Raw genomic sequence first — 27,694 nt, 5'->3', positions numbered from 1 at the left:
CCACCCCCACGGCCCCCTAGATCTTCTGCTCCTATTCTGAACCCCTTCATGCACTTTGCCCAATTCTTTCTGGGGACCGAGGGTTTTTTTCCCTCCAAACCAGCTCTGAGGACCCCTTTTCTCTCCATGTGGCACCTGGTAGAACACGTCGCCCCTGGTCAGGTCAGGTCAGCACATGGATGTACTGAGGGGGTGGCCAGCTGTGTCCTGGACACTTCCTTCCAAGCAGGCAGGAGGGACAGCGAGGAGACCGGGGGAGAGGAAAGCCCGGGGCCTTTCGGGTGGGACCACGTTGGGGGGCGCTCAGGACTAACGTCTGGGAGGGGGTGGGAGACCTGTTGCCGCCCCTCCCCTGCTCCCCTCACCCCTGTACCGTCTCTCCAGTTACGGCCGAGTCTATGCGGCTGCTGACCCTTACCACCACACCATCGGCCCCGCGGCGACCTACAGCATCGGAACCATGGTAAGGAGCCTGTGCGGCCTGGCCCTTGGCGCCATCCGTGATGCTGCGGCCGGGGCGGGCGGGCAGGAGGCCCTTAGAGTAACCACCCAGACCTCCGATCCGTGCATCGGGCCTGGTGGCTGGAAGGACCAAGGCCTGGATTTGAGTTGGACATGGGGGGACTTGCCCCCTTGTGCCCTCGTGGAGTTAGCAGGAGGAAGCTCTGCCCGGATGGCCAGCTGCCCAGTAATGACGTCTGGTCCTCTGGGAAGTCCTGGTGTGGCTCTGTTTCCTGAGCCTGGTAACCAAGTCCCGACCGGGCCCTTTCTTCGTAACCAGTAAAGCCAGACAGAACCTCCCCAGCAGAGGCGCCAGAGGCAGGCAGGGCCCTCGTGCCGGTGTCCGTGCCTCGCTCCTTCTGTGTCCTGTCAGCCTCTCACTGCACCTTTTCTTACATCAAGCAGGGAACAGGGCTGCGGGCTCTCTCTCCCCAGCCCCCCGTCCTTGACCGCTCCAGGCTGCAGGCTGGGTCTGCAGACCCGCTCCGGGAACATGGCGCCTGCTCTGCCCAGCCTGTGCTTTGGGTGGAGTGGAAGGGGCGCACTCCTGATGGGCCAGTGTGTCTGTGTGTGTGTGTGTGTATGGCCAGCTGTCAACACATACAGCCCAGCTCACTCTGCACCCCAAAGTCTGCTTCCAACGGACACCTACCTCCCGTGCCCACCCCTGGCCCCCAAACCGGGGGCTGTTAATGTCGGTTTTTAGCTAGCTTGGCATCCAGCATCAAAGATGAAAACATGTTTGGGGGATAAGGAGGGAGGGGCTTCAGAGCCAACGTGGATTTTTTTCATGTCCTTTGGTTTTGATTACTCCTTCCCAATTTTTGTTGTCTTTTCTGATTTTTAATGAGTCTCCGACATCCCGAGCTGTGACTGCTGGCAGCCACAGGGAGCAGGCCTCTGGGGTGGGAAGAACACCCCCTCCGGATGGAGGCCAGAAACTGCAGCTCACAGGCCCTTTGGCTCCAGGATCAGCCTAGGCCTCCGTGCAGCTGCTCAAAACTGTCCTTCATTCACAGAGGGTTCCCGCTTACGTTTTCATTTTTTAAGATTTTCTATCTTTTCCCCAACTTTTCTACCTTGCCGTTTTTTTACCTTTTTTGGCAAAACCGGTGGGTGGGACGAGAGGTTTCTGTGGCCTCCTCCGTGGCCCAGGGACATGGGACTGCAAGCATGCCAACGAGCCGCGGTCCCCGGCGGGACGGAGGGCTGGGCCCCCAGTGACCCCAGAAAGCCCCTAGGAGCTTGGCAAGCAGGCACAGCCCCTCCTGGTAAGCCCAGGCCAGGGGAATTCCATCAGGAGACCCCCCCCCAGCCTCCCCTGTCTGGAGGGGCTGAGTCCTTCCTTACAGCAGCCCCTGGGGCACTGAGGAGCCCTCTCACTCAGAACTCCCCGGAGGAAGGAGAAAGGGGCAGCGGAGGGCCAGGCCTGAGCCAAGAGAGTCACCAAGAGACATCTCTAACCTTGTTATCCAGCAGCCCTGGGGCTCCCTGCCCAGACCACCACCACAGCAGAAATAAGCCCAGGGCCGCTCCTGCTGCCATGACAACCACGCCCATTCTCCCCAAGGCAGTCCACAAGGCGGGCAGAGAGCGGGAGTTAGCTATTTCTTTTTTTGTTTTTCCTTAATTTTTTTTTCTTTTTGCTTTCCCCCACCCCCACACCAAAGGTGGTACTGATTGGCTGTTTTTCATCTTTGATGTTGCAGGCTAGCCTCTGCCGAGGAGGGTACAGCCGCTTCACCCCCTACTAGCAAGAGGCCCAGCCCCTAACAGCATTCACACTGACTGCCTAGTACACACCAAACCCAGCAGTCCAAACCCACCAGGAGGACAGTGCGCCCCTCCCGGTCAGCGACACGCGCCGCTGACCTCTGCAACTCTAAAGTCCATAGGTTTTACCTCCAGCCAGCTGGTCTCCCCTCCCCCACGATGGCGTGTGTGTCTTTGACCCCCGGTCACCCCTGTATGTCTGAAACCTTGGTTCCTAGTTTGACTTTGTTGATGTTGTGCCCCACCCCCGCCCCAAGCCATTTCAGGTACAGTCTGCACATAGCGGGAGGGGCTAGGCTGGGCAGAGGACCCCTCCTCAAGAGCTAGCAATAGAGCCACACCCATGAGGGTGACCCACGCCGCATCCCTGGGGTCTGCAGAGCCGCAGGAGATGCCTGGCCCAGGAAGCCACCCCAGCCAGCCTGAGCCCCAGCCATCATCCCTCACCTAGGGTTCTGGGAGCAAGGGGTTCCCATCCACCCCGGATGGTGGGTTTACAGCCTCGACCGTGCTGCCTTCCGACCTTCACCCAGCTAGCCACAGGAGTAGCCATCTGCCCTCTCCACACCCAGCGGAAACATTGCTGATTAAATTTTATTGATAATGTTTCCTGCTAGTCCTGCAGGAGCCACACCAGCCTCAGGGGTTCCTTCCTAGCCTCTGTTGTAAGAAATGAACGTGTAGGAAGAAACTTCCCTGCTGGGAGGCCTGGAACCTCAATAGCTGTGCCTCCCGCAGGGCCCGAGGGCCCCCTTCAGCCGTGTGCCCCACTGGACCCCCAGCAGCAGACCCTCCCCTCCACCTGAAATAGGGTCCCGGCTAGCCTGGCCCTGTCGTTTGTCCTCCACGCCTTTTCATCAGGGTGCATTTCAGAGGAGGTGAGGAGCGGGGGCAATGCCCACCTCAGGCCTTCCCGGTGGGACAGCACTCTGTGTCAGCTCCCATCTAGAGAGACTCACCCCGCGCCCAGGCGTGCAGGGCTCTGGGAGGACATGCTGGCTGGGGCTGCAGGTGAGGCTGAGACAGCCTAGAGAGCTTCTGCAGAGTCCACCCACACAGGCGGGCCCTTGCCACCTGCCAGCCTGGCACCTCCGTTACAGGAAAAAGTGGCACGGGCCAAGGAAGTGCTGGTGTGTTGATGAATGTACCAGAGCTGGGCTTCTGGGGGACGATGGCCAGCTAGAGGGCAGGGTCTCCGCCAGCCAGGGCGCAATCTGCTACCCGTTCCACTGTACATCGGTTCCTTGCTGGTAGCGGGCTGGTCATGCCCGGGGTGCCCAGCCCCCTCACCTCCCACTGCCCAGAGCAACACCTTCTCAGCCACCTCATTCCAGGCCGCCCCCATGGCCGTTCAGCCGGCTCTGACTCCTCCGGCCGAGCCAGCCAGGCCCCTGCCCACCTCAGCTGTTAGCACAGCCCTGTGCCCGCCCCCATGCCCTGCCCTGTGGGCTCTCGGGCCCCTGTCCTCGCGACGCGCCTGCAGGTGCTTCCGTGAAACTGCAAGTGCCGCCTTTCTGTTTCTGTTGTAGTGAAAGCTTCTGCCTTGGACCGCGAAGGGCAAAAACAAAAAAACAAACCAAAAAAAATCACAAAACAAAAAACAAAACAAAAAAAGATGTTAAGATCCAAGCAACAAAAAAACCAACCAAACCAAGAAGCATCCACCACGTCCAGGTCCCGCGTGCCGACGCACCACAGCGGGGAGCACGTCGGCCGGGCGCCGTGCCCAGGAGAGCGCGGGCCTCGCCCCTGCGGCTGGCAGCGCTGGCGGGAAGCGCCCTCCCAACTCAGGCAGGGGGAGAGTGAGAGGGGAAGGGGCCTTGGGGTTCTGTCAAGCCTTCCTTTCCCGGCCCCACTCCACTCCCCAGGCAGTGTGGGGCCCAGGAGCAGGGCAGGCCGCAGGCCTGAGCAGGAGAGCGGCCCAAAGGACTTGACCTTTGTTGCCAACTGTGCCAGTGGAGGGGACGGCTGGCTGGGACGGGCACGGGGAGGGGCAGCTTTTCATTCCCAGGGCTCTGGCTTCGGCCGTGCCCACTCACCCTGTGTTGCGCGCTCTGGGCCCCAGCTCTCCCTCATGCCATGCCACCAACGCCCGTGTCCTGCAAACCTGCTCGAGGAGTTTGCAGGCCACTGAGGCTGTCCGACCAGCAGCCCTGGGGTCCGACCCCAGCACCAAGGGCTGACACAGTTCCAGAACTATGGGGCAGGGCATCCAGGCACCCCACCCTCCGTGTGAGGGGGCTCCCGGGCTGCCAGGCCAGGACTGACTCCTGTACCTAAGAACGTGGGAGGGTGGGGGCCTGGAGGCCCAGGACTCGCTCTGACTGGCTGTTTCTGGTTCCCTTTCTGGGGGAGGCCCTGGTCCTGGTCTGTGAGAGCGAAGGCCGACCTCCTGGTGCCTGCTGGGACGAGCCCTCCCCGCCGCTGCCCTGCAGAGAGTCCAGTCCTGCAGGGAGGCAGAGGGCCGGGGACAGGCCAGCGCCTGGCTGCACTCGAGGTTGGCAGCCGTGGTGCTACGGGCCTGGAGGGCCAGGTCAGAGCAGGGGGTGCAAGCGGTGTGGGGAAGGTTCGGGGGTGCAGCAGATGGTAGGTACCGGGAGAAGCCCCTGGCCAGGCAGAGGTATCTGGAGGAGCAGCAGCAGCAAAAAATAACACAAAACCAGGCTCCCAACATGGCTCCACTACTCTCCTGAAACTTCAAAAGGACGACACCTCACTTTGTATTCTGCATCAGCTCCTGAAGCGAGGCTCCTTTTCTATTCCCGGTGTACATAGCCCCGCCACAGGCTGTCCTCTGTACAGAGCCCCCGCCGTGCCGGACCCTTTTCTTGCAGCAGCTCCGCCCCCGGCCCCCCAGGACTGCAGCCAGGCCCCACTTCCTTTCTTACCATATTCTGTGTGCTTCCCAGGTGTGACCATTCAAATCAGCGGTATTATTAAGATTATTAATAAAGGTTTCTTTCTTCAAACCAGGAGAGCTCTTTCTGATTTGGCAGCTCCCGGGCACAGAGGGTGGAGGGCACCGGAGGATGGGCAGCTTGTCCCAGGAGGTAGCCTGCCTTCGCTGGAGCCCGGTGGGCTGAGGGGATTCCGGAGCCCCAGCCCGCTCCTCCAGACCGCCGTCGCCCACCCCATTCCAGCACAGGCTGGAGGCAGGGCCTGCCTCGCCTCAGCGCTGGGGCGTCCTGGGGCAGCGGGGCTGCTGCAGGGGAGGCTTGGTGCTGGGGGGTGGGGGAGTCTCGAGGAGCTGCTTCGAGCTAACCCCACTGCACCAGGGGTGAGTCCCCACTCCAGAAAGGCTGCTGCCCCGGAAGAGCAAAGAGGGAGAACGGGGCAGGGAAGCAGCAGACGCCACGAGCGGGCGGAAGGCCTTGAGCTGGAGGGCTGGGACGGGGCCAGACGCCGACACCGAGCCCGCAACACGTCTCACCAAGACTTGAGTTCTTCATTTTTCACAATGCCGGGTAATTTATTTCAGAGCAATTACACCCACCAGAGGGACACAGGCTTAAAGGCCGACATTAATTTTCCTGCATACGAGCCTTGACTGTCGGTGGGACTGGGGACCGCGCTCCTGGGGCGCAGGGCTGCGTGCTGCTGTCGCGCCATGCTCTGCTAAACCCCCTTATTTCTAATTGCTTGCTCGCCAGACTGTGAGAAACTAATTGCCACTATAAATTTTCCCTCCTCTGCATAAAATATTCGGGGGAACCAGCATCTTCTTTTAAGGGCTTCATGAAACAAGGGCAGCAGACATGAATGGCTGTGCTGCCCACTTCTGGGCGCCCTGCCCCCACCCTTCCCCACGGCTCCCGCCTCTGTGGGGATGAAGGCAGGGAGCCCCATCCTGGTTCCCCCTGGTTCAACACGGAAGAGGCTCACAGCACTCAGGGAATTGTCAAAACGGAGCCAAGTGGAGCGAGCAGTTGCCGTGGCAGCAGCTTAGGGGGAGACGTTTTGGAGCCGGGCAGCAGAGGCCGCCTCCTGTCCTGCAGGAGCCGTCTTACCCCTTCTGGGACCCAGCTGGCGGGGCCTCACGTGTGGGACATGAAGAGTAGTGTCCCAGGGAGGACAGACACGGAACCTGAGTTCTGTGTTGTGCAGTGAGGAGTGTGAGCACCCAGAAAAGCAGGAAAGGTGGGGACGGAGGCCAGTGGCACCCGCAAGACCCGCTGTCCCATGGGCTCAGATTTTACCTGGCCCACCGGACACTGCTCCCTGTGCGGGGACCTGGAGCTGAGACGCGGCATGGCTGCACTGCCACCTGGTGGCTGCCCGTGTCACTACAGCATAGAGGCAGGTTGGCTGGCCTGGAGCTGGGGCCCAAGGCAGCTTGCTGGCAGGTCACCCCAGTGTCCGAGCCCTTAGCACCATTCCACATCTCATAGCACAGAGGACACGGGGAAGGGAAAGTAACCCCACCCCTGGCCTAGGCAGCCTGGGGTGAGAGACCCCACGAACGAGGAACTTGGGCCTTTGACCCCACCAAAGGGTCACAACAGACCCCTCTCGGGCACTGGATAGAAGCAGGATGACCCAAGGTGGGGAGACCCCACCCCAGGGAACTACTACAGTGGCCAGCTGTGTGGAAGCTGTCGTGCCCGGCTCACTTGGCCCCTTCTCCTCCCTGGGCAGAGCCACTGGCCGGCCTCAGCACACACACGGGAGAAGGAAGGTGACCGCAGTGGCAAGGGCTGCCCCTGGGAACACCTACTCAAGGTGCCTGGCCCTGGCAGAGGCTGGAGGGACAGTGTGCGGGAACAGTGGGCCCAGAGCTCCCACACGAAGGCTGGGCTGCACCCCTAGGTCCTTCCTGGGCCCCGCTGCGCCTCCTGCAGCCCAAGCTTGGACCCTGGCTCACGGGGCAGAGGTGGAGACGCCCAGCCTGCCCTGTGCGAGCTTCGCCCGCACCTACGACCCAGGAGAGACGTGGCAGCACACAGGCCAGCGGGAATGTTCCAGAAATGGCTCCAGCTCAGGGGACAGTAAATTGGGAAAGCCACAACACAAGGTGGTCTGGACAGCAACGACACCCCGCCCCCGCCCCCGCCCCCCAGGTGGCGATGCAGCCTGTGTCGGCCTGGCCCTGGGCTCTCACTCCCAAGGGGACACAGACTTGTCCCCAGGCACCATTGCCAGGGACCCTGCAGGGGCCCACCGTTCCACACCCCCTCACCCCCACCCCATCCCCTTGGAGCCTCTGCCAGCGCAGTCTGCACCCTCAGAGTCGTCGCTAGGGCCTGCTCCAAAGCCTTCCTGCCACAGTGTAAGCTCGTTTCTAATTCTTCCATCTGCAGGGGTAAAAGGTCACCATTCTCAGCATGCGTCTCTCAGCCTCTTAGGAAATACCCTTTATGGAATTTTCTGGACTAAACTTTCCCAAATCCTTTCCCTGCCCCTGGGAACTATGTACTCTAGAGGGATTAGACAAAAATGGAGTCCGTGCACCCCAGGGGTCATCAGCCCAGCAAACTGACTTCTCGGCTTTCGTGTCACCAGTGCGCCTCATGAAGGCCACAGCCCACAGCCTTCTGGGGACCTGGGGCTTCCGCCGCTGCCCCCACATTTCGTAGCCCCGTTGCGGAAGAAACCTTAGCCGTGAGGCGGGAGATGCTTTAATGTTCGCTCACGTGCTGGGCACGGAGTACCGCACAGCCGCCCTGCCCCACTCGGCCTGCGGCACCAGGAACCCCTCCCTGGGGACAGGCTCCACCAGGAACTCCACATGGCCATCCTGGCCAGGCCCAGCAGCGGCCACTGCCAGGTCCACTATCCGGTACTGGTTGACGAAAGCCAGGCCCAAGAGCTTGGGCTTCTCTGGCACTGGTGGCCCCCTGCCGAGAGGGCCACCTCCCGTCCCTGGGCAGCAGTGGAGCCGGAAGCATCGGACGTGTGACAGGGGGAAGGACCAGTGCAGGGTACAGCTGAGGCGGAGCCCAGCAGGGGTGACCTCCCCCGAAGAGGCGGCTGGTTGCCAGTGGACATGTGACAGAGAGATGGCCTCCACCTGGGGCAGAGGGGCCAGCAGGCTCTTAGCATCCACCACCTGGCAGGACAGAGAAGGCTCAGCACAGCTGGGAGGCCCACGGGAGGGCCGAGGGTGCCGCCCCTGCATGTCCACCCCCTCCCCCCCGGGTACCTCCACCCCAACCCCCCTGAGCCGGAGGAGACAGGAGGTGGGCGCCCAGCCGAGCCCCCACGAGGTCCTCTGCCGGCCGCACCTGGATCTCTCCAAGGCGACAGACGAAGTTCTCCTCCTCTTGGCTGCCTGGTGGCCGTGAGAAGCTAACCAGGAGGTCCCCCAGGAGGCAGCCACGCAGGTTCACTTCATAGCAGCTGACAGACGCAAACAGAGGCTGGTCACAAGGAGGCTGCCTCAGCTCGGAGCCTTCCAGGCGGACCCGAGGCACAGCGGGAAGGGAGACCCAGCCCAAAGCGGACCCTGTGGCCAGTGGGGAACCCCACACTCCCTGTGAGTGTCCTAGGCTGGTCTGCGGGCTGCCTGAAATGCAGGTGGTCACTCCAGGCCCCCCCATCCCTATAGCTCTGGGGTTTCTCAACACGGGACCCGTCGCCCCTCAAGTCCCCACCACTGTGGCCATGCCCTGCGGGGGACTCAACAGGAGGGAGAGGGACTCACCGCTGGACCCAGCCCCCACTGAGCTGCTGGCCGCAGCGGCCCACCCATCTGGCCAGCTTGGTGGGCGGCACCCGGAGGGGTCGGGGGCTGTGCCTGGAGCTGGTTTCTGTTGGGGGAGGAGACGCAGAACTTGAGAGAGAACCCACAGGAAATGGCACCGGAAGCTGTCACGGAGCAGGGGAGGCTGGGGCCAGGCGAGACTCCCGCACGGCCGCAGGCGCGTGTGGCCCCGCACAGGCCGAGGCCTCAGGGGAGGAGAACGGTGGACAGGGGGCAGGTGTGCGGACGGGTGCTCGGGCCTGGCCTCGCTCCTGGCTTCTCCCCAACCCCTGGGACGCTCTCCCTCTCGGTGTCACCGCCGGCAGGAGGCCCGCTCCCCGTCCCCGCGGGAGCCACACAGCAGCCTGTGCCGCCCGACGAGGCCGTGGGCCAGAGGTTTCGGCTGAGGCGTGAAGCTGCCTGCCCGGAGCCAGACCACAGCGGCACCGTCGCAGCAGCGGCAGGAGGGCCTGACATGCTGACGCCAGTTTCCCACACACCCCGTGCACCTTCCAGGTGTCCCGAGATGTCCTGAGAAGGGGGAGAGGCCTGCAAGGAGAGGCAGGAGCCAACCCCATCCCCTCACCATTCAACACCCAGATGCCACCGATGTGACAGCTGCCCGCATCCCCTGTGGTGAGCTCCAAAGCCACGCTGACATTCGAAGGCCCTTCGAGCTTATACACCATGGAAAGGAAGACCTTGGGTGGCACTGGGACCTGCAGGGAGAATAACCTAGAGGAGGAAGGTCCTGTGATGAGAGCCTGGGCTGGCTCCGGGGAGCTCAGGTGGCAGAGTCCGTGCTCCGGCCCTGCCCAGCCTGGGACGACCTCCCCCAGAGCCAGGTCCTCTGTGGCTGAAGCGTCTCAGTTCTGCAATCCTACAGACAAGTGTCTGAAGCAGGCGGTCCCAGGAACAGAAAGTGGAGCGTGGGTCCCAGGGCTGCGGGGAAGGGTGGGAACTGTGCATGGGGACAGTTCCGGTTTTGCAAGATGGCCCAGCTCTGGAGGTTACAGTTCACACCACTGAAAACTGCAGAAGGTGGTAAATGGTGTGCTGTGCTGTTACCACAGTGAAACCCATCTCGGTTCTGTTCTCACGCTGGCCTCCGCCGCCCACCTGCCTGGTTAAGCGATTGACGCAGGGAACGGGAAGTGCATGATCCCCACACGCCTCCTCCCACTCGCACACCTACCTCACAGTCACCTCTCCGACCTCGGGCGGAATCACCCCCCGGATGAGCAGGGAGCTGCCCCCATTCCAGGCGTCCGCCAGGCAGCTGTGCGTCTTCACCCAGCCCCCACTGTCCCCTTCCAGCCTGTGCTCTCCAAACAGGGGCTGGATTTCCTGGGCACTTGGGTGGTACCAGGGCCCCACCGCCTCCTCCTGAAGGTAAAAGCAACATTGGAAGGGCAGAGCGGTGTGTGCAGACCTGGCAGAGCGGGCAGAGCCGCCATCATCCCCTCCACAAATGCCAAGGCTCCTCCACTTCTCCCAGGTGAGGCCCCAAGACACGGAGAAAAGGCGCCCCCTTTGTCATGACGTGGCAGTCAGGAACCCCACTGCCCCCTGTCACCCAGAAGTGGTGACCCACACACCTGGCCATAGCAGACTCTTCGAGTCCCCATGCCCATGCAGAAAGAAGTGACAAAGGGCAAGGAGCAGATGCTATGGGTGGGCAGGTAGCGTGCCAGCAGACTCCAGAACCTGTGGAGAAACGCAAGGAGGCAGCAGCTCAAGTCTAGAGTGAAGGGGCGCCTCCACACCCCCTCAGCCTCCCCTCCAGAGTGACAGCAGCTCCCCGACGACGGACATGTGGGAGGTGCACGTCTGCCGGAAGTGGTCCCTCCAGGACCCCGTCCCCCGTAAGCAGCCAAGGCGGCTGAGCCACCCGTCCTGCCTGAACCAGCCCCTAGAGAACAAGGCCTGAGCTACTTCGAGAAGCTGGAGACGTCCCCTGAGGCCCCTGGCTGCCATCAGCCCACGCTACGCCCTGGGTCCGGCAGGACTCACTTGTCCTGGTTCTGGAAGAATTCTGTCTTCTCCAAACACTCGTACACCCAGCCTGGCGCAAACAGGGCCACCGAGAAGCCGTGCTTTCGGATCAGCTCCAGCGACTAGGGACAGCAGTCAGGGAGATGCTGGGCGCGTCAGGACACAGCTGGTGCCCAGACACAGGCAGGCGTCCCGAGGGCGGCCTGGACAGGCGGGGCTGCCCACTCTCCCTCCCAGCTCCACGCAAGGAGTTCGGGTTCTCCCCTCCCTGTGGTCCCACAGACGACCAGAAGTGGGCGCTACTGTGGGAAATGGCGGAGTGGGCAGGGGTCTGCGGGGGGGCGCTCACAACTACACCCCCTCACTGTAGCTGCTCCCTCGCACTACACCCACCTTGTGGGTTTGTCACCTGGGTCCTTAGCCCAGAGCTGCCTGTGAAAGGAAGCACCTCAAGTCTACCGAGTCCCCAAGTCCACCAAGGTTTAAGACGTTAGTTTAGAGTCCTTCAAAGTATGTTGTCCAAGAGGACATATAGCGAGCTAGAGGGGAGACGGCAATGGGCACAGGTGGCTTTGTCCGTTAACTCCTGTATGAAAAGCACCATCTGACCGTAGAAATGGGCAGAAGTTAGGATTTTAGGGCACAGCTTGGCCTTAGGGCAGGTCACCGATGTTTCTTGGTACCTCAGTTTCCCCACTCTGGGAAAATAAACTGCCACCTCTCTTTCCCTCAAAGCAAGATGGGAATGAAAGGTCCACAAGAAATCTGTGCCCCGTGGAAGGCACGCAGGCCACTGTCCCCAGCCCCGGCCTCCAGTGCCACCACCCACCTTGTTGGTGTCAAATCGGCCCCCTACGACGTCCCCCCGGGCAAACACGTCCACTCCCACGTAGACGTCGACCTGGCGCTCCCCGGCCTGGCCCCGCATTCGCTCCAGATGCCCCTCCTGCCAGTTATAGTTGGTGAAGAAGCCGTCACAGGAATCGAAGAAGACCCTGCAAGGTGGCAAGGGCCGGGGTGAGGGACCTGCAGTCTCGGCCCTTTTCCCCCCAGCACCTGCGTCCACTCACGACCGACTGTGGGCTGCCTCCAGGACCCAGAGCAGAGTCTTCCAAAGAACAGGGGCCCAGCCCACAAACGTGACCTACAACCCCTGGCACAGCGCCAGGCGGCCAGGCACTAATTCTGCCTGCCGGGCGCCAGGACACAAGATGACGCTGCCCTTCCCCTCTTTACGCAAGGCAGTCGTTGATGCAATGCCGCCCGCCAGGACAGACACGGAGCTATCACGCCTCTGCCCCGAGGGCCAGGGCCACCATCCTGCAGGCTCACCTGTTGTGTTCATTTAGCTCATTCTGCCATTTGAGCTGCCCGCTGCTCACCACGCTGTCGTACCAGAGCACCAAGCCCCCCGGGACCCGCTGATGCAGCTGAGTGGTCAGGTACTGAAGGAAATGGGGCATGTTCCCGACTGCGGCCAGCTGGGGAGAGGGGCAAAGACAAGGCCCCGTGAGGACCAGAGATGTTTGTCATGAGACGTGCCTGGCGCAGGACAGACACGACACTTAATCCCAGGAGCAAACAGATCCCCCCCAAAACACCACTCAACCCCACAGCCACCGAGGGGAGGGTTCAGCCAGATGTACGACTTTCCTTCATTTCTGAAGCAGGAAGAACATGGACACAGCGGTCAGGAAAAGAGAAAACGCCATGAAAGGGGAGGGAGGCTCGAAAGGAAGCCACACGTGCAGCCCAAGCCGAGAGAGAAGCGGGGGGGCTGTGGTGTCGCCGTGACGCCAGCTCAGCCATGCAGTCTCGCCGGGGAAAGGCTCCGTGTCACTGCCAAGTAGCGGAGATCGAAGCTGGCTGTCAGTCACAGGAGCCGGCCTGGGAGCGGGCCGAGGGGAGGCTGAGGACACAGTGGAGGAACAGCGCGCGGCAGCAGGGGCTGGGCCAAACCAGCAGCGAGAGCAAGGCCGTGCTCACACTCAGAGAGTTCTCAATGTTGATCAGCCAGCCATCGAAACGGAAGAACTGGGCAATCAGGACGAGCTGGTCTGCCACTGCCCGGTACGAGCGCGCGTCCCCAGCCAGGAAGGCTTCGCACAGCTGCCCACCTTCTTGCCACTCGGTGATGAAAGTGCCTACGGGGCAGGAGAGACACGAGGTCAGGGTGGGAGCGGGTGGGTCCTGCAGCTGAGTCAGACACCCTGGGGGCGGAGCCCAGCCTTGTGGATTAAACGAGCCAACCGAGGAGCCCCACGCAGGAACGCTCTAGAAGCACGGCTGGACCCCGGGTCGGCGGCGGGCCACATCCAGCCACCACCTGTTTTCATAAACAGAGTTTTACTGGCACGCGGCCACCCGCTGTCTTGCCTGCTGTCCGTGGAGGCCATCACCTTGCTAGCAGTCACAACAGGAGCCCAGCGGCCGGCAAAGCTGAAGATACTGACTAGCCTCCTTTCCGGAACCAGTCTGCCGCCACCCGTCCTAACCTATCAGGCGGCCTCCAGGTGAGGCGCTCTACTCGCTAGAAGCCAAGCCCAGCCCTGTCATCACTAAGGGGTCTGGCCGCGTTGGAGGAGTGTCTTTAGCTCTCACCCAGTACACAGACCCCGTGCCTGTGGGCCGCATTGGTCCAGCCCACTGGGGGGATGGTGACCGTGTGATGGCTGAAGTACACGAAGATGTCGATGTACTGCCAGTGATAGAAGGAGTAGGGGTTCTGCGTCGCTGAGCCCTGAATGAACCTGGGCAGAGAAACAGAACCAAGTCGGGACCCAGGAAGCAGAACGCAGACACGGCGACCTCCAGGTGGGGAGAGAGCAAGCCCTGCAGAAGCCTGCCGTGCACCAGGCCCTGCACAGATACTGCGGCGAGGGGCAGGACAGTGCCACTGATGCCAAGACGGCTCGTCTTAAGGGAAACGCTGTCGCCAGGCCGCGCAGGCGTTTGCCCTTGGGTCCGATGAACTGAGTGTTTTTAGCCTCGATGACGGAGGAACATGGAAGGAAAGAGAAGCAGAAGGACTTGCAAACGCTCCAAGTGTCTGGCGTCCCCACTCTGTTCAAAGGTAAGCAGTTCCTCCAGGACAGTCTCCCTGCATCTAAGGCATCTGAGAGTGCGTCACCTGCCTGTCTGTACCTTGATGGCCAGCTCTGACAAGCCTTCCCACCAACCGTCACGTCCAAGATTGCTGTAAGGATGGTTAAGATCTGTGAGCTGATCCCGCAGTAACGCCGGGGAACATGTCCCTCGCTGGGAGTGGGAGGGGCGTGTAGCACCTCAGAGCGTTTGAGGCCTGAACCAGCAGACCCAGATGGAATCAGAGCTCAGGTGAGGAAGGTGAAGCAAAGAAACAGGGGAAGAGCGTGCCCTGCTGCTGTGCCCTCGCCACCCGGCCAGACTCAGGTGCAGGCAGTCCTGGCACTCAGGTGGTCTCAGAGCCGACAGCGGTGTCGCTCCACCTAGCCCGGCGCCTCTCCTTACAGATGACACACTGAGTGAGGCCTGAGCTGCTCTCCCACTGGCGACAGTCTGGTCTCACGCCAGTCTCCTGACTCCCCATCCAGAGCTTTCTGCCACGCGGCACCCTCCCTGCCCTCCAGCCCATGCAAAGGAAAATAAGCGGAAAATAAATGCAGGCAACGTCCTCACTTGTCATCCAGGTATCCGCCCATCATGTCGTGACACAGCAAGGTCCGGGGCCTCCGGCTGCTCAGAGGGGGCTGCCGACACTGGGGGGGCTCCAAGGCCACGTTAAAGCCGTCCTCCACGTCGGGTGTCCACGCCAAGAGTTCCTCCAGTGACGACAAGTAAAAGCTGATGGGGCTGGTGGTGTCCTTGTCATAGTATCTAACTGGTCAGGGGAGGGACACGGTGAGGAAGCAGTGGAAATTATGGGATGATTAATGATGCTCTGACAGTAACTGAGACAGAACTTGAGACGGGGCGTGGGTAGCCCAGCCCGGAAGCCCTGCGAGTGGACATGGAGATAGTGGTTAGCACCTCCTCGGTCCTTCTTACCTGGCATAGGGTCCGGGGTGAAACTGACCACCTCACGAAAGACTGCTTCTTGTTGTTCCTCTTCGATTCTAAGCAAAAAGGGAGTTAAAAAATTTTTTCTACATAAAAGGGTAAAAAACAAAACAAAACCACTTAGAAGCAAATGGACCAGGCCCCATCTAGACAAGTAGGGGGAGATACTCTCTGGTGTACATTTTTTAATGCAAACCCTGGACACGTGCATCAAATCGAGGACGGCAGCCTGTGTTAGCAGCAGGCTCAGCCTCAGCTTTGGACAGACATGCAACCACTCCAGGTTCTGACTGGACCCCTCACCCTCTAAAACAGCCACCCCAATACCACCCTGCAGAGACCAAAGCTATGGCTATCTCACAGGTTTTGCTATAGCCAAGGACCAGGAAAACTTGAAAACTAGAAAGTTTAAAGGCCTCAGAGAGCAGCAGTTAAGCTTTCCCTACAGGCCATGTTCCCCTAAGTGTGTTCTGCAGAATCCTAAGTCCCCCCGGGAGGACCGTTACGGGGTATAACATAGGGCTGTCGTGGAGAGAGCACCTTTGGCACATTAAGCCGGAAAACCCTGGATGAATAAATTAAACAGCTTTCTTTTTTAAAAGTTATTATTATTTTTAGAGGGGTGAGAAGATACAGCAGCTGCCATTTACTTATTGGCCATGGGCCTCCAAGTTGAAATTCTCTAAATCTACCAACAACCGAGGTCACTTCTTTGTTAACGGGGGGTACCACCTGCCGACACCCCGCTTCCATTTTCCATTTTTGCGGGCAAAGCTCCCTCTTGAGGATCTGCCATGCCTGAATACGGACCCAGGTACCTTCAGAAAGGAGTGTAGGGGCCCCCGAGAACTACAGAGGTGGGTGGAAGGGATGAGACAGAGTCGCGTGAAAATGCCACCGAAATGCTCCTTTCCAAAGCCCCGCCACCCTCCTCTTCCCACCGGCCGGCGACCACTAGCTTTCCACAGCTGCCCAGGCTGAAACACCCACCGGTCTTTCTCCTTTGGGTTAAAAACAAAGCCACATCTGCGCACCCACGTTCCCCGCAGGCGAGCAAATGCCCCAACAGCCCAGACAGGCATGGTCACCCTGTCCTGCCGCTGTGCCTCTGTCCGTCCTGTTCCCTCAAACTGAGACGCCCTTCTCTCGATTCTGCACCTGCTGAGACCTCCCTCCTTCCTGAACCCCCGGCTCCAAGGCCCCCCTCCAGGCACCACCCCCTGGCTGTCCAGCATGGGCATCAGCTGTGCTCATTACACCAGCTGGCCTCCACCGATCAGTTACAGGTGCCAGGCGAGGGTCCTGCGGGTGACGCACGGCCAGGAGAGGCTGGCACGATCAACCCCGCGGGCCCGCCCGGCCTTCCGCACACCTCCTCCGCGCCCGCCGCTCCGGCTGCTCCTCTGGGGTCGCGGGCGCCCGCAGCGGCGGCTTCCGCAGCACCGCCGCCGGGGCAGCGACACCCGGCGCAGGGACTCCCGGCGCCTCCATGACACAGCCTCGCCGGCCGCCACCCACCGCCCGCCGCCGCCAATCGCAGGCCGGGGCCCGCCTCCGCCGCCGCCCGCCTGCCAATGGGGACTGCGCGGCACGAACGCCCGGACTCCACTGGGCGCAGCGGGCCAACGCCGGCTGAGGGCTCTGAGCGGGAGTCCCCGACGCCACGACTTTGTAGCCCGTGGGCGGGGCCAGCAGGGGGCGGGGCCTGGGCGGGGTCTCCTGGCCCCGCCCCCTCCCTTTTCAGAGACGGAAGCTCCCGAAAGGCACCGAGGCAGTGAGCCGCGCAACTGAGATCCGAACTCGGTTCGTCTAAGCCCTGTTTCACGGGTAATTTTCAGAAAATGGCGAAACTATAATTTTCATTTAGGTATAAATATGGACACGTGTTAAATTAAAGTCTTTGTTCTGCTGTAGTCAGCGAAGGGACCAGACATGTTACAGCTAGCTCAAAAGAGAAGCGAAAAAGAGACCCGTTTATAGACCAGGAATGTTGAAATAAATGTGTAAATAGAGGAAGAACTACGTTTTTCACAGGGTGGGGGTGGGGGAGGTCCCTGCACCTGTGGACAGGACGGTTTTGACGCTGTAGAAACAATGAGAGGCCAGGGTCAGATAACAGCAGGATGTGAGTCCCCTGAAGCACATGTCTTTTCTGTGCTCCCAAAGCCACCGCTGAGCACACAGAGATGAGCTCCCTGGTTCCCCGGAACCCTGATTGAGGGACGGCCTGAGCCTCGAGGAGAGGGCCTGGGAGGCCAGACCCAGGCCGGGCCCCACGGAGGGCCAGGTTTGCGCCGCCTGAGTCTCCTCGCCCAGCGCCCACGGCCTCTTGGTGCAGCTGGGAGCGTCTCCGCTGGCCTGCAGCTGCCGCCCAGGCCTCTCTGTGGTCCTCGCTGTGGACTTTGATCTCTGCGCGGCCTCAAGCCTCCATAAACCCCAAGCAGGGCAGATGACTCAGGCTGCGGAATGGGGCCCTGGCCGAGCTGCAGGGAGGACTGGTCACTCGGGAGCCCGAGACGCTGATCCCGGGGAGGACGCAGACTGCAAAGCCCTGAGAAGTTTGCAATGAGCAAGGGGACCCAGCTCACGCAGGCTATGCTCAGGTGAGCGCAGGAGACGTGGAGTCTGTTTGGTCTGCATTGAACCAGGTGCCCCTGAGGGCTCACCTGCAGCTTAGTGGTAAAAATAAATAAACGTGTCATCCTAAGAACTAAAACATAGTTCTTAGAGAAACCTTAAACAGCCCTTGAGTAATGCCCAGTCTTGGGGGAGGGGGGATGCCAGAGCCCCCCTTCCCTGTTCCTCTCTGTAGGTTGGGAGCAGGGAGCCACAGGTCGCCCTGCACGCTCGCACGCACACACACACCGCGGGGCAGGGACCAGTCCGGGCTTGTGGCCTCTGCGTTGGCCTGTTTGCTGTCTGCCCGCAGGCCCCTGTGGCTCCTGGTCTCTCTGGAGGTCCCCACGTCTGCCTTGAGCTCACACTGGTTCCTGCTGGGACTCCAGACCCCTCTGAGGCCTGCCTGGGCCCCCTGAAACCCTAGTTTTGTAGGATTTCCAGATGAAATACAGGACACCCAATTAAATTTCCAGATAAACAACGAATGGAACGTGGGACGTGCTTGTACTAAGCTTGTACTAAACAATTATTCCTCGTTTGTCTGAAATTCGAAATGCCCTGGGGTCAGGTATTTGCTGAAGCTGGCAGCCCTGCCTGGGAACTACACTGAGGCCATGCTGCAGACCGCCGTGCCACAAACCGCCGTGCCCTGCTGCAGGGCCCCTCTGAGACCTCCTGGCGGGCTCTCTGCTGTCCTGGGCTCTGTCCTCACTAGTGCAGGAAACCAGGTTGGCTCTGGAAAGCTGAGCCTGGAGACCTTCCCTACACGACCATACTGCCAGCTGGGCCCAGAGTGGGAGAGCGGGGCTCACATCTGCCTGCTCTGCCCTCCTCCGCCCCCTCCCCTCCGGCCTCCCACAATGCCCTGGGGCCAGAACTAGAACCAGGTGAGTGGATATCCCCATCACCTGCTCCACCGGCTTGATTGTTGATATGTGAAAGGTATGGCAGGAACTAGTTGCTCCCGGCATCCCTTCCGCCCCTGGCCTTGGGGAGGAGAAGGCCCACGTTTGAGCTGGCTGCTCAGGTAAAGACATCACCCCCAGCAACCCTTACAGCATAGGGGGGCCAAGTGTCACATCTACCAGACAAGAATGGACATGACAAGTGCAATGCTGGCTGTGCCTGCAAAACACAGGGGGCATGCCCTCCACTTTTTCTTCCCTGCTTCCTGCTGGCTGCCAGGTGAGTGTGAGGATGTGATGGTGGGAAGCAGTTCCCACTCTAAGGTGGGAGCCATATGTAGAGGACACAGAGCAACAAGCGAGAAGGGGCCTGGGTCCCTATAGCACAGACCTCGGTCCTGTGCTGCACTGCTGGGGCCTGACTCCTAGGTAAGCAAGAAACTTCTGTCTGATTGAAGCCAATACTAAGTGGGCATTTACTACAGGAGCAGGAAATACTGGATTCCAGAAAAATCTCTCAAAACAATAGCCAGCTGCCTTTTTTTTTTTTTTTTGCTTTTTTGCTTATTCTTTTTCAGTGCATCCCTTCTGCGATGAATCTCACTTTTCCTTCATTCAGACAGGTGCCCCAGACCATCTGAGGCAGGAGCCAAAATCACATTCAAAGCTTTTGAACGGGGCCTCCCTTTTATAGCACTCTCCAGGCACTCAGCAAAGGCTTCGTGAATGAAAGGACGCTTGGGCCGGCCTCCGGGGCGCCTTTACACCCACGTAAGGCTGTAGTTGCGCAGCCGTTTGGAACTGAGTCATTTCTTCTGTGACAACCCTGGTGGGGGCTTTGCCCTTAGGACCTCTGTTCTACTGTGTTGTCCTTTCTGACTGATGTGTAGGAATCTGTCATATACCCTGGCTACTAACAGTTTGCCTCTTACATAGACAAACAGAGGGAATGTGTGTGCTGCTTATCTTTGAATGCTTTCAAAGTATCGTGCGGGACAGGTGTTTCAGATTTCTCTGTGGTCAAGGTCCTTAATAGCATCCCTTCTGGCTTTGCTGTTCCCGCCTATTTAGGAAGGCTGTCCCGACTTTAAGGTCATGAAGATGCTCTCCTGTATTTTTATCTAATAAAGGTCATTTGTCTTCATTTTTGTTTGTTTGGGTTTCTGGGTTGTTGTTGTTTTGTTTTTTTTTTTACTTATCTAACTCCCAGATGCCTTTTCAGCGTAGAGCTTTAATGTTTCATCTTCCTTTTTGGTTATTGGCCTATTTAGATTTTTCTCTTTCTTCCTGGGCCAATTTTGCTAATAAATGTTTTTTCTAGAAAGGTGTCCATTTCACCGAGGTTTTCAAATGTGGGGTATGACATTGTTCCTAATCATATTTTTTAATCTCTTGGTTGTCTCCCTTTAATTCTGATGTTGTTTATTTGTGTCTTCTTTCTTTTTTTTCTTCTTGCTTTTTGCCAAAAGACTGTCTATTTTATTAGTCTTTTCAAAACAACAGCACTTGATTTTGTTCTATTATTTTGTTTGTTTTCTGTGTCTCTAATCTCCACTTTTATTTTCTTTCCCCTTATTTTCTTTGGATTTATTTTGTTGTTCTTTTTTCTGGTTTCAAAAGTGGAAAGTTTGGTTCACTTACTTTTAAATCTATCTTGTTTTGCTATGAACACAGTTGAGGGACTACACTTACCCCTGAGAATGACTCATGGGCTCCCACAGGTGTTAATAAGTAGCACTTTCATTTTCATTAAGTTCTAAAGACACTGTAATTTCTGTTAGTTCTTCTCTAACCCATCCAAAACGTCCTTAATTTGGCTGCAGTGGAATTCCTCAGGCTTTTCTATTAGGATTAGTATTTTTGTATCTTTTTCAAAAAGTATTTCCCTACCCCAAAGTCATGAAAATGTGGAATATTCCATCCTCTGTTATTTTCTAGAAACTTCATTTTTTTTTTTTTTTGCCTTTCACCTTCAGACCTACAGCTCACCTGGAGTTATTTTTGTATCTAATGTCAGGGTCACGCTTTATTTTTATCATGTGGACTCCCGGTTGGTCTGTGATTTTTGGAAAGACTTTCCTATTACTGCTAATGTGGCGTTTCGGATTTTTCTATGTTCACAAGTGAGACTGGCCTACAATTTTTCTTTCTTGCAATTTTCTCACCAGGTTTTGGATGAGATGATGATAAGACAAGTTGGAAAATATTCCCTTTTTCTCCTTTCTAGGAGAGTTTGTTCAAGAGCAGTGTTATTTTTCCATAAATATTTGGTAACGTTTACTCATAAGACAGTCTAAGCCTGAAGTTTATTTTGTGGAAAGCTGTTGAATTGCACATTCTGGCTGACATTTTTAAGACCATTTGGATCGTGCCTTTCCTCCTGTACTCATACAGCAAGTTGCGTTTTTGAAAAAAGAAAAGTTCGTTTTACCCCATTTTTCAAATTGATTAAAGACAAAGTTATTCCTCATATTCACTTAACTATTTTCCATGTCTGTAGTGATGTCAGTAGTGATGTTTTTATGTGTATTTTCCTATTTCATTAATTTTTCCTTATATCTTTGTTTCTTTTCTCTTACTTTCTTTGGGTTTCATTTGTTATTTTATCCTAACTTCTTGAGGAAAATGCTTGATTTTCAGCCTTTCTTCGTTTCTAACATTGTGGTAAAAGCTATGCATTCAGCACGGCTTTCGTATATTCCACAAGTTTTGTTTGTTTGTTTGTTTTTTTGTTTTTTTAAGATTTTTATTGGGGAATTGGGGGGGGGTGGGAACAGTTCTGGGGAATTGGGGGAAGGGGAACAGACAAGTTGCTGTCCTTTTGTTCTTCAGTCTAGTTGTGGAGGACGTTGCTTCACTGGCCCAAGTTGGCACCATCGTTGCACTCTTCCTGGGTGAGGCACATCAGTCGCTGGCTTCTGGACAGCCGCTCACTGTGGCTGCTGGCCGCTCATGCTGGCTGCTGGCTACATACCGTAGCCCATGGCAACCCACTGCCACAGGGGCTGCAGCCTACACCATCGCCGGCGACTCATGGCAGCCCAGCTCCAGGTTGAGCTGTTGTTCAGCATCTTAGCTGTAGAGGGCAGTGTCACTGGCCCTCATATGTGGGATCCGAACCGGGGCCCTCTGGCGTCCCAAGCCAGTTCTTAACCATCACGCCACTCGGCCGGCCCTCCACAAGTTTTGAAATGTAGTTTTTTTCATTTTAATTAACTTCAAAATATGTTCTAAGTTTCTTGTGACGAATTTTTTTTTTGATCCACGACTTATTTAGAAGCATATTTCTTAACTTTCAAACATATGGAGATATGCTTAATTTACTTTTTGTTGTTGATTTTTTGCATAATTTTTAATGGCTTTATTGAGATATAATTCAAATATAATACAACTCACCCATTTGAAGTGCTCGATTCAGTGATTTTTAATATGTTCACGGAGTTGTGCAACTATCACCACAAATTTAGAACATTCTGTGACCCCAAAAGGACACCCATGTGCAGTTACTCCACAGTCCCCCCCCACATACTCAGCATTAGGCAACCATTGGTGTACTTCCTATCTCTGTGGATTTGCCTATTCTGGACACTGCACACAAATGAAATCACACAACATGTGGGTCTTATGTGACCAGCTTCTTTTACTTAGAATGATGTTTTTGAGGGTTATCCGTGTTGTAGCGTGTAACAGTACTCCATTCCTTTTATTTCCATGGGGATATGTCACATTTTACTTATTCATTCATCCGTTAGTGGATATTTGTTTCCACTTTCTTGCTTTTATGAATAATGCTGCTGTAGCCTTTTGTGCACAAGTTGTTGTGTGGCCGTCTGTTTTTATTCTCTTGGGTATATATGAGGTCTGACAATTAAGTTCGTGAACTCATCCTAGAAAAAGTGTTACATACTTCATTGCTGAATATCACTGTGGTCACCTTTGAAGGACTCCCCTTGAGAAGCTATGTGCCGACGCCAGCACCTAGTCCACCCTTCAAAGAAATTTGGGAACTCTTTTTCTGGATTGGCCATCAGAGCTGTCGTCGTATTACACTTGATGGCCTAAATGTTATTAAAATGTCTTCCTTTCAATATTTTCTTTATCTTCAGGTAAAGAAAGAAGTCATTGGGGGCCAGATCAGGTGAGTAGGGAGGGTGTGCCAATGCAGTTATTTGTTTACTTGCTAAAAACTCCCTCACAGACAGTGCTGTGTGAGCTGGTGCATTGTCGTGATGCAAGAGCCATGAATTGTTGGTGAAAAGTTCAGGTCGTCTAAGTTTTTCATGCATCTTTTCAGCACTTCCAAAGAGTAAACTTGGTTCACTGTTTGTCCAGTTGGTACAAATTCATAATGAATAATCCCTTTGGTATCAAAAAAGTTCAGCAACGTCATTGCAACAAGTTCCATCAATTAATTGTCACACTGGTACTTAGGAGTGAGCTTGTTGAGTCATATGGTAGCTCTATGACATTTTGAGGAGCTCCGAAACTGTTTTCTGAGGCTCTCTCTCGCTCTCTCTCTCTCTCTCTCTCTCTCTCTCTCTCTTTCTATATATATATATATATATATATATATATATATATATATATATATATATATATATATATATATATATACAGGCAACATTCATTTAAAATTACCACCCAATTTACCATTTTGGTTGCTCCTTATTCATTCCTGCATATCCTGCCTTCCCTCCCAGGGTCATTTTCACTTAGTGCAGGTTTTCCAGTGGCAAACTCTTCCAATTTTTGTTTGAAAATGTCTATATTTTTTACATTTTCATTGAGAATAGAACTTTAGATGGACAGTTATCGTTTTTCAGCCCTTTAAATATACCATTCCACTAACTTGAGGCTGTCTCTCCTCCTGTTGAGAGATCAGTTGTCAGGCTTATCATTGCTCCTTTTAATCAAAACATTTCTCCTCTTTCTGTTGTTAAGATTTTTCTCTTTGTCTTTGGTTTTCAATGGTGTTACCATCATGTGCCATGCAAGGTATGGACTTGATTTTATTTATCCTGCTTGGGATTCACTGGGTTTCTTGAATCTGTGACTTAGCGATTTTCATCAATTTGGTGACATTCTCAGCCATTTTATCTTCAAACGTTACTTCTGTTGCCTTCTCTCGTTTCTCCTCCTGGGACTCTAGTTGCATGTATGTTGGGCCCTCTCACTGTCGCCTCTTCAGGGATATATCCTTTGTTCTGAATTTTCCATCTTTTTGTCCTAGCATGTTTCTTTCTGGACATTTTCTTCTGATTTATCTTCTAATTCACTGATTTATTTTTTTCTGCTGCTCTGTATAACATGCTGGTATATTTCCCTACCCACTTCTTCAGATCACTTGTTTTGTTTTTCACTTCTAGAGTTCCCACTTGGTTTTTTATTATTAGTTTCAAGTTCTCTGCCACAATTCTCAATCTTGACTTTTATTTCCTCCAATGTAGCAGATAGTTCCTTTAAGTTTTGATTGTGACAACGCTACTGTGAATGTTTTCCCCACCCGGCAAGCATTTAACACATACTTGTTGGGCATTTTTAGTAAGTAGGGTCTTAAACTGAATGGACAACTATAATAATTTAGTGGCTATCTCAGCTGACCAGTTGGCACATTTTTTTTCCCATCTTAGGCAGGGAGGTTTCCAAATTACCTAGAATACATGGACTTCTAATCCTATTTATGAAATCTCTACAGTGGAAATGCCTAGTCCTCGCCTGGCCATCTGCATAATGAGAAACGGGCTGCATTCTGCTCTAAGAGTTGCTGGTTATCAGGGCCAGTTGACGCAGGAGCATTTGAGGTCTCGAGCCTTTCCAACCCCTACTCCAGCTGTGTGGGACTGGAGAGAAAGGCATGGCCCTCAATTAGTTGTTCCCCTGGATTGCTTCCCTTGGCACCTGAGTCAGCCTCCTGCATTTGAGTGATCTCATCCACCAGTTGATTCCAAATGCTTGTTCAGTCATGCTTGGAAGAAGTAACGCTGGCGCTCCCAGCTCCACCTCATTGGTCCCTGGCCCCATCCTAAACCAAGGCCAGAGTAGTGAGAGTGGCTTTGAAGATTATACTTTTGGAACTCCTGGATTTCTCAGACCTCAATGGAGATAGGCAAGCATTCGTGTACGTGTGTGTGTGTGTGTGTGTGTGTGTGTGTGTGTGTGTAGTTTGTTAGTTTTTGATTGGGATATAATTTACATACCATACAATTCACCCATTGAAAGTGCAATTCTATGGTTTTCAGTATATTCACAGAGTTATACAACCACCACTACAATCAGGTTTAGAATATTCACATCACCCCAAAAAGAAACCTCGTGCCTTTCAGCAGTCACTCCCCATTTCCCTGTTCCCCCACCCCTAGCCCCTGGAAACCTTTAACCTACTTTCTGTCTAAATGGATTTGCCTGTTCTGGATATCCCAACACTGGAATCATACAGTATGTGGTCTTTTGTGACTGGCTGCTTCCACTTAGGGTACTGTTTTCAATGTTGCATCTGGTGGTAGCAGGTGTCAGGACCTCACTCCTTTGTAAGGCTGAGTAATAGTTCATTGTGTAGATGACCACAAGGTGCTCGTCCACTCATCAGCTGATGGACATGTAGGTCGCTTCCCACAATTTTTGTTTATTATGAATAATGCTGCTCTGAACATTCACCTACAAGGTTTTGTTTACCCGTGTTTTCATTTCTTTGGGGTATACCCCTAGAAGTGGAATTGCTGGGTCATCTGCAGTTCTGGGTTTAACTTTTTGAGAAACTGCCAGGCTGTTTTTACAGCAGCTGCACCATTGTACATTCCCGCCGGCAGTGTACGAGGGTTCCACATCCACACCAATGCTCGTCGTTTGATTACAGCCATCCGATTGGTTATGAAGTTGTATGTCAAAGCTGTGGTTTTGACCTGCATTTCCCTGGTGACTAATGACGCTGACATCTTTTCATGTGCTTATTGGCTCATGTGTATATCTTCTTTGGAGAATGTTTATTGAGACCCATTGTCCATTTTTAATTGGGTTGTCTCTTTATTTTTTAGTTGCAAGAGTTCTTTATATACTCTAAATACAGGTCCCTTCTGAGATATATGATTTGCAAATATTTTCTCCCATTCTGTGTTGTCTTCTCGCTATCTTAATGGTGTACTTTGAAGCACAGAATTTTAAATTTTGATAATGTCCAATTTACCTATTTTTCCTTTTATTACTTGTGCTTTTGGTGTCATATCTAGGAAACTGATGCCTGATACACGTTTGTGATGATTTACACCTAGGCTTTTTTTTCTAAGAATTTTATAGTTTCAGCTCTTATATTTAGGTCTTTGACCCATTTTGAATTACCTTTTATATGTGGTGTGATGTAGGGGGTCCAACTCCACTCTTCTGCCTGTAGAGGCACCTTGTTTTAATGATTATTTTCTATAACCTGTTTTTTTCATGATCTGGGCAAGAAGGCCTCATTTTATCCCAGTTACTATGGACCAATAAAAGCGAGCTTGCCATCACACCATTGTGAACCCTACAGAAAATTACCCTTGAGCATGATCTCTCTCTCTCTCTCTCTCTCTCTCTCTCTCTCTCTCTCTCTCACTATAACCCCATAGAACGGGGACTTGCCCTCCTCACCGCTCCCACCCTTGGCTACATAAACTCCTAAAAGTCCTTACATAAGCAGTTCTTTCCTTTGGCTGAGTCATCAGCTGTTTTTAGTCCTTTTGCTAAAACACTAATATTTGTGTTGCAACTGAGTTTATCAGGTCTGTTCCAGGGACAGGTAGCCAATTCCTTACTAGCTGGGGTCAGGAGCTGGGGAAAGCAACCTATGCCAAGTGAACTGCTCAGGAAGGAGTCGGAGGAGGCAGGTAATCAGGTGCTAAGCAGGCAGTTCTTCTGAGAAGGCTGGCATCGCTGTCACCCTGCAGCTAAAATCCTCTGGAAGGCAAGGGCCGTGTCTTACTTGTCATTATGCCTCCATCCCCTAATACACGGGCCACCACAAGGCAGGAGCAGGGTAATATTCGGAGAGTGAGTGGAGTGGGAACGCCAGCAGAAGGGAGTGGAAATCTGGGGGCGGGAAGGACTGAGTGTGGGGAGAGCTCAGAGAGGGACATCAAAAGGGGCTTCAGGGCGGCTTCAGAGCACACGCTGCCCCCTCTCCCATGCTGGCTTGCTACACGCTCCCTGTGGCTGCCCCTGGAGAGGGCTGGTGGGGGACACTGGGGTGAAGCTGAATCAGTCCTTCCTCGCACCTTTGGGGAACACTCAGCCCCTGCTCCCAGCTGCTCAGAGAGCACACCCTCTGCCAAGTGGCCTCAAGCTCTGTGGAGGCAGGGACCTACTCTTTGTGCTGCAGAGAGCAGGATTGCAGAGCCTGCCTGATCCGGTCTGGCCCCAGCCCAAGGCTGGGCGCGACCGCACGGGCTCACCCCAGGATCAGGCAAAGGAAGGACACCAGCTGTTTGCCAGCCTGCTGGCACCAGAAGGGGCAAGGCAGCTCTGAACCGCCTGCTGGCAGTCAGATAAGGGCCCTGGCCACTAACCCAGTTGGCAAGTGAAGGGGAGAAGAAGTGGCATCTGCTGCTTCACGACTCAGGCACAAAGGGGCTGTTGGCGGCGTAGTCAGGCCTGCGGGTGGTGGGAGTGGGTTGAATTGTACCCTGCCCCCCAAAGAACACCATGTCCTAGTCTCAGCCCTGGACCTGTGAACATGACCTTATTTGGAAATAAAGTCTTTGCAGGTGTGATTAAGTTAAGGGCCTCGAGAGGAGATCACCCTGGGTTGGGGTAGGCCCTAAATCCAGCGACTGGCGTCCATAAGACAGAAGGGAGGGAGGCTTAAGAGACAGAAAGGGCTCAAACTAATCTCTGTTGTTTGAAGCTATTAAGCTTATGGTGTGGTAGTTTGTTACCACCGCAGCCCCAGGAAACTCATAGTTGTCCAAGCCCCGCCCCCTGCCTGCCACTCAAATTCTCCTGCAAGCACCGGGCATCCAACGGGGCCACATCCCAGGGGCCAGGTCCAGCTGAGCCTGTGAAACAGCTCCCTTGAGGAAACAGGCAGTTTAGGACACAGCCCGTGCCCACTGAGTACCGAAGTCCCCAATTTGGGGGTCCCAGGCCTCCAACAGGCAGTAGGTGGGATTTGGGGGGTGGGGAATAGAAAGGTTCAAAGACCAAACTAACGAGGCCCTGA

At 55.2% G+C, this 27,694-nt stretch overlaps 2 protein-coding genes across 9 annotated transcripts in view; one reads left to right on the top strand and one right to left on the bottom strand.

Moving 5' to 3' along the window:
• Window positions 1-5,243, top strand: part of RBFOX3 (RNA binding fox-1 homolog 3) — a 315,974-nt gene extending 310,731 nt beyond the window's left edge. For 6 of the 8 annotated variants that reach the window (XM_019644312.1, XM_019644310.1, XM_019644307.1 and 3 more), the window contains 2 exons: window positions 385-463; window positions 2,211-3,797. In XM_019644312.1, the coding sequence (XP_019499857.1) occupies window positions 385-463; window positions 2,211-2,255 (124 nt within the window). In that variant the 3' untranslated portion in view covers window positions 2,256-3,797. The other 2 variants (XM_019644309.1, XM_019644314.1) reach the window with 1 other exon arrangement.
• Window positions 5,244-7,871: 2,628 nt separating this feature from the next.
• ENGASE (endo-beta-N-acetylglucosaminidase) lies at window positions 7,872-16,690 on the bottom strand. The gene is made up of 14 exons (XM_019644305.1): window positions 16,359-16,690; window positions 14,975-15,042; window positions 14,606-14,807; window positions 13,550-13,698; window positions 12,935-13,092; window positions 12,281-12,429; window positions 11,778-11,943; window positions 10,967-11,070; window positions 10,552-10,660; window positions 10,149-10,339; window positions 9,540-9,688; window positions 8,915-9,020; window positions 8,496-8,610; window positions 7,872-8,320 (listed from the first exon to the last, which is right to left on the bottom strand). The coding sequence occupies exons 1-14, from the start codon at window positions 16,475-16,477 to the stop codon at window positions 7,901-7,903; spliced, it is 2,205 nt and encodes a 734-aa protein (XP_019499850.1). The 5' UTR covers window positions 16,478-16,690; the 3' UTR covers window positions 7,872-7,900.
• Between the last annotated feature and the right edge of the window lie 11,004 nt (window positions 16,691-27,694).

This window comes from Hipposideros armiger, unplaced genomic scaffold (assembly GCF_001890085.2).
Source record: "Hipposideros armiger isolate ML-2016 unplaced genomic scaffold, ASM189008v1 scaffold_87, whole genome shotgun sequence".
In the NCBI taxonomy this organism is placed as follows: domain Eukaryota; kingdom Metazoa; phylum Chordata; class Mammalia; order Chiroptera; family Hipposideridae; genus Hipposideros; species Hipposideros armiger.
The sequence above is the reverse complement of the archived record's forward strand: the minus strand, read 5'-3'. Positions and strand labels throughout refer to the sequence as shown.